We start from the raw sequence: 6,000 nt of genomic DNA, 5'->3' as shown, positions 1-6,000 counted from the left end.
AGGACTGAATATGGATTAATTAAATAAATAAATAAATACGACTTCAACAAATCAGTAAAGTCTGAATACCCTTAAAATACCGAATGTAAGACATAAACGTATTAAAAACGAGACTATTGAATGCACGCTTGTGTTTGACAAATATTAGAGTTGTGCTGCTACATTTGGTCTAAGAGGTGCACGTATTAAGAAACGGTCGTAACTGTAATTATTCAGTTGCTGTCTCTCAATTTTCCTATTTGGCAAACAGTTGAGGACGAAAGAAGAGGCTTAAAAACAGGAATAAATGTACCGTCGTTTTCTTTCTTCCTTATAAAGAGTGTGTTTGTCTGTGCATGTGTGAGCATATGAATATCTGAGAATGCATGAATGCAGCATATCATACAGTATACGTGTGTGTGTGTGTAATGGCAAGGAAGTATGCACGTAGCGCCCATGTGCATGTGCAAGACAGCACTATAGAAGTGCGTAAGAAAGTGAGGGAGACGACAGCAGGGGGCAGCCGGTCGAACGGTTGAGGAAGCTCACTCGAATCGCTCGTAGTTCCTTGTTTGTCTCACACGGGGCACCATGTCCTTCAAAAGTCTGTGAAGACAGAATCAAAGCTGCCATACTACAGTAGAGTAATATATAACGTATTTGCATGATTCACATTCTAAAGGGTGATATTGAAAGGTTAAATAAAAGGTGCCTTACTTGACCCCATATGCCAAAAGGATGAGTCCAATGAGAACGCCAATGATGCCATCCAGGAACCAAACATCAGGATGGTCCTTGTAGACTTGGGCACTGATCAGTATAGAAAATCCCATGATGCCGCCGACCAGAGAGTTGAACCCTGAAACAACACGAGACATGTCATGAATAGTGTTTATTAGATGTTTATGAAGTCACATTTAATCAAATAATAATCCAAGCTCATGAATGAGTCTCGATGGCAGTTTATTTGCACGTACTTCCAGTTGTAAAACCAACTGAAAGTGTAATGTAACATTTAACAAAGCAAGTTTTAAACGGGGCTCAGGTTTGAATACAACCATGAGTTTCTCATTATACCTCGTAGGTATACTGTACGTCAGGGGTCGGCAACCCAACATGTTAAAAGAGCCGTATCGGACCAAAAATACAAAAAACAAATCTGTCTGGAGTAGGGCTGGGCGATACGGCCTTTTTTTTAAATATCTCAATATTTTTAGGCCATATCGCGATACACGATATATATCTCGATATTTTGCCTTAGCCTTGAATTAACACTTGATACATATAATCACACCAGTATGATGATTCCATGTGTCTACATTAAAACATTCTTGTTCATACTGCATTAATACCGTATTTCCTTGAATTGCCACCATGGCGCTTATTAATTTAAAACCTCTTCTCACTCCTGCACTTAATAAAGGCATGCGGTAAAAGTAAGCATGGGCTAATTATTTTAAAACCTCTTCTCACTCCGGCACTTACCAAAGGCAGGCAGTAAAAATTTGAGTGTGATGTAAGCTTGGACCTAAAATCCTACTGAATAGCTCTTAATCTTCTTCCCTTTATGCGATTTCAAATTACCGGTATTGAAATCAGCCTCCTCCATTTTGAAAAGGACGACAGGGGAAGTGTCACTTGTGACGTCACGAGTTTGACCAGGCGGTAATACTAAGCATGCGCTAATTATTTTGGGAAGCGAGTTTGACCCGGCAGTAATTCAAGGCAGGCGCATACTATATGTCCTGCGGTAATTCAAGGAAATACGGTATATGCTCATTTTAAACTTTCATGCAGAGAGGGAAATCACAACTTAGTCAATTGACCAAAACTGTATTTATTAAACACTTATAAAGCAGTGGCACAAACATTCATGTAATTTTTAAAACATAAAGTACAAGATTGTCAGAGACATTTTAAAACAAGCTATGAGTGCACTTTTGTGCATGATGTCACTAAGATGACATATCAAAACAACAATAAATTAAAGTGCACTTTTTGTAGAGAACGCCACTACAATAGTTTAAAACAGGGGTTTTCAAACTCAAATATAGAGTGGGCCAAAATTTTAAACGGAACAAAGCCACAGGCCAAGGTTGAACAAATTAACCTTTTAATAGGGACCCAAACAAGTTTTGCATTAAATATTGAACAAGAAAGGCTTATATAACTTTAGTGACATGCAAAATCCAGTTTCAAATAATAATAATTAAAAAAATATCAACGGCATAATAATTTAAAAAATGTCAATGGCATATCAAATAAAATGTAAATAAAAATGTTATGCTTTTTTTTCTATTTGCAATCTTTTGAGGTAAATATACATTTTTTTCCACAGGCTAATAATAAATTTGAAAATAAAATAACAATAATGAATGAACCAAACATTCAAGCCTTGAAGTACCAAGAGAAAATACATGAATAAAACATTAATTATTGGTCAGTTTGCTGGAAGTTTCCCGGAAGAGTTAGTGCTGCAAGGGGTTCTGGGTATTTGTTCTGTTGTGTTACGGTGCAAATGTTCACCCGAAATGTGTTTGAGATTCTTGTTTGGTGTGGGTTCACTTTGTGGCACATATTTATAACAGTGCTAAAGTTGTTTATATGGACACCCTCAATGTGACCTGTATGGCTGTTGACCAAGTATGCCTTGCATTCACTTGCGTGTGTGTGTGTGTGTGTGTGTGTGTGTGTGTGTGTGTGTGTGTGTGTGTAAAAGCCACAAATATTATGTGACATGGAGGAAAAGCGGACGTGACGACAGGTTGTAGAGAACGCTAAAGTCAGTGCCTTAAATGCACGCCCCCAATATAGTTGTCCAGGTGGAAATCGGTAGAAATTCGGGAGAATGGTTGCCCCGGGAGATTTTCGGGAGGGGCACTGAACTTCGGAAGTCTACCGTTAAAATTAGGAGGGTTGGCAAGTATGAGTATAAGCGGTGAATGCGGTGTTACAGCGGCATCGATGCTGTATAACATCGGCGGGCCAGCTCTAATGCTAAATTGATATTGCCTCAAGGGCCAAATTAAATTACACGGCGGGCCAGAGTTTGACACCCATGGTTTAAAACAAATAAAGTGCACGATATTTCAATAAGTGTCAAATAAAAATGAGCTGCAAAATAGGGAATCAAATATCAGTGCTGCTACTTTTTGCAGCAACGCTTTTGCCGCATAATTATTCAACATATTCCCGCTTGAAGCCAAACTAACGCCAGACGATGCACGCCGAGCTGTTTTTCTTGGGAATTAATTCTTCCTTCATTTTTTACCAGATTTGCACCTTCTCTCTCTCGTATTACCACTCGCAACGCACTGTTAGCATCACAGCTAAGGTTACCCATGTAGCTACCTCTCTGCTCGGGGAGGGCGTGTGACGTTGCACACGTGACGTATGTAAGAAAATGCGCTCGTTTACGTCTCTGTGAGAAGGAGAGACAAGAAAGAATGGGAAACGCATGCAGTGTAATGCCCGCAGCTAAAAGCAACTGTGTGAGAACATATACTCGAATATCACGCTATAGTAGGGGTGTAACGGTTCGTGTATTCGTATTGAACCGTTTTGGTCCGGTTCGGAGGTGTACCGAACGAGTTTCCACACGGACATATTAAGTAGTGTACCGCACGTTGTGTAAACAATGCACACCGAGGCACAACACACGGCATGCTAGCAGCGACCGGGTTAGCATAGACTGACCATACGTCCTCTTTTCACCGGACATGTCCTCTTTTGCGGGGCTGTCCGGGTGGAGTTTCTTAAATGCCTAAAATGCCCGGCATTTAGGGTTAGTGTTGCGTGTATTTTCAATGTACGTTCGGGGTTAATAAGGGGTTAAAAACAAAACAAATTGTGCACACAGCAGTATTCCTGAGGGAGGGGCAGAGACAGAGAGAGCGAGAGAGTTATGATAAACGCGCATCAGTCGCCAGGCTCTGCTTTTTACCCTTAGATTTATCACATTTTGTTTTTATTATCTATAGCAGGGGTGTCAAAGTGTGCCCCACAAGCCATTTGCGGCCCACAGCTAATGTTTCAAAGGCCCACGGCACATTTTAAAAATACTATTAAAATAAACAATAACATAAACAAAAGTGAAATAAAAAAGCTTAAAGGCTAAATGTAATTTAGAAAAAGGTGCAATGTGGACTAATAAAACAAAGCTGTTTTTTTTTTCTTTCAAACTGTCATTGCTCAAAACATAACATTAAATCAAAATCAATGTTATTAGGAATTATTGACATATCCAATGTTCCCGTTACTTCACATCAAATATTCCACTACGAAAAATATTTTTGTTTGAAGATTTTGCAAATTTAGTAAATAAAAAAACAAAAAATGTATATTTTGTTGTGTTCTTTCTGTACCGAAAATGAACCGAACCGTGACCTCTAAACCGAGGTACGCACCGAACCGAAATTTTTGTGTACCGTTACACCCCTACGATAGTCATTTTCTATATCGTACAGAGACAAACCAGCGATATATAGAGTATATCGATATATCGTCCAGCCCTAATTTAACGTAGACCGCCATACCATTTAAAGTGACCCTCTAAAGGCAACCATAATTTCGAAAAAAAATTGATCAACATTTTTTAATGTGTATGATGCTTTTTTTGTGAATTAGTGAATTATATTTTATATAGCGCTTTTTCTCCAGTGACTCAAAGCGCTTTACATAGTGAAATCCAATATCTAATTTTTACATTTAAACCAGTGTGGGTGGCACTGGGAGCAGGTGGGTAAAGTGTCTTGCCCAAGGACACAACGGCAGTGACTAGGATGGCTGAAGCGGGTATCGAACCGGCAACCCTCAGGTTGCTGGCACGGCCGCTCTACCAACCGAGCTATACCAATCCATGGGTCATTTCATTTCAAGGTAAATTTGATGTTTTTCTGTAACTCCCCTTGAGACTTGCCAGAGACTTAAAGTAACTTTCTTTTTTATTTGTACAAATATAATAATAGTAATCTGGTTTTAACTTTTCTTTGATACATATATTTTGAATGTCTCAGACAGACATAATAGATTTTATACTGACGTGCTAAATATTATTACACAGACCACAGCATGAGGTATCACACACCTAAAGTAGGACCATGGCGGAGCTTTACCATTAGCTGGCATGAACAAAGAAGATCATTTTCATCAAATTACAAAAGATGTTAATATATATTCAGATCATGTCAGACATGAATGCTCTGTGTATTCCACCATTATTCTATATTTCCTCTTGTGAAATCAAGCACATTGGGTAATTGTCAAGCCTGGAGTAAGTGTAGTCTGGTGGGAAATCAATCCAAGGTCTGAAAGCAGCAGCGTTAGGTGTATTGGACTGAGACCAAAGGATTCATTGTTGTTGTACCGCACCTATTCCTTCACTCCAAATGTGAGTGCAACTGTCTCACATGATGCTGCAGACAATTTTCTTTGGGTTTGATCATTATACAAACTCTGTTTCCATATGAGTTGGGAAATTGTGTTAGATGTAAATATAAACGGAATACGATGATTTGCAAATCCTTTTCAACCCATATTCAATTGAATGCACTACAAAGACAAGATATTTGATGTTCAAACTCATAAACTTTATTTTTTCTTTGGCAAATAATAATTAACTTAGAATTTCATGGCTGAAACACGTGCCAAAGTAGTTGGAAAAGGGCATGTTCACCACTGTGTTACATCACCTTTTCTTTTAACAACACTCAATAAATGTTTGGGAATTGAGGAAACTAATTGTTGAAGCTTTGAAAGTGGAATTCTTTCCCATTCTTGTTTTATGTAGAGCTTTCGTCGTCAACAGTCAGGGGTCTCCGCTGTCGTATTTTACGCTTCATAATGCGCCACACATTTTCGATGGGAGACATGTCTGGACTGCAGGCGGGCCAGGAAAGTACCCGCACTCTTTTACTTCGAAGCCACGCTGTTGTAACACGTGGCTTGGCATTGTCTTGCTGAAATAAGCAGGGGCGTCCATGATAACGTTGCTTGGATGACAACATATGTTGCTCCAAAACC

The 6,000-nt window shown here is 39.0% G+C and overlaps 1 protein-coding gene across 1 annotated transcript in view; it reads right to left on the bottom strand.

Annotated features, from left to right (window-relative positions):
- Positions 1-398: 398 nt before the first annotated feature.
- The window catches only part of LOC133564907 (transmembrane protein 163a-like), a 114,689-nt gene continuing 109,087 nt past the window's right edge, over positions 399-6,000 (bottom strand). The window contains exons 8-9 of the mRNA XM_061919440.1: positions 697-838; positions 399-585 (exon numbers count right to left, since the gene is read on the bottom strand). Of these exons, the coding sequence (XP_061775424.1) occupies positions 525-585; positions 697-838 (203 nt within the window). The 3' untranslated portion in view covers positions 399-524. The remainder of the gene's footprint in view (positions 586-696; positions 839-6,000) is intronic.

The sequence above is a fragment of the Nerophis ophidion genome, linkage group LG13 (genome assembly GCF_033978795.1).
Source record: "Nerophis ophidion isolate RoL-2023_Sa linkage group LG13, RoL_Noph_v1.0, whole genome shotgun sequence".
Lineage (NCBI taxonomy): Eukaryota > Metazoa > Chordata > Actinopteri > Syngnathiformes > Syngnathidae > Nerophis > Nerophis ophidion.
Note: the sequence above shows the minus strand (reverse complement) of the source record. Positions and strands in the feature narration are given on the sequence as shown.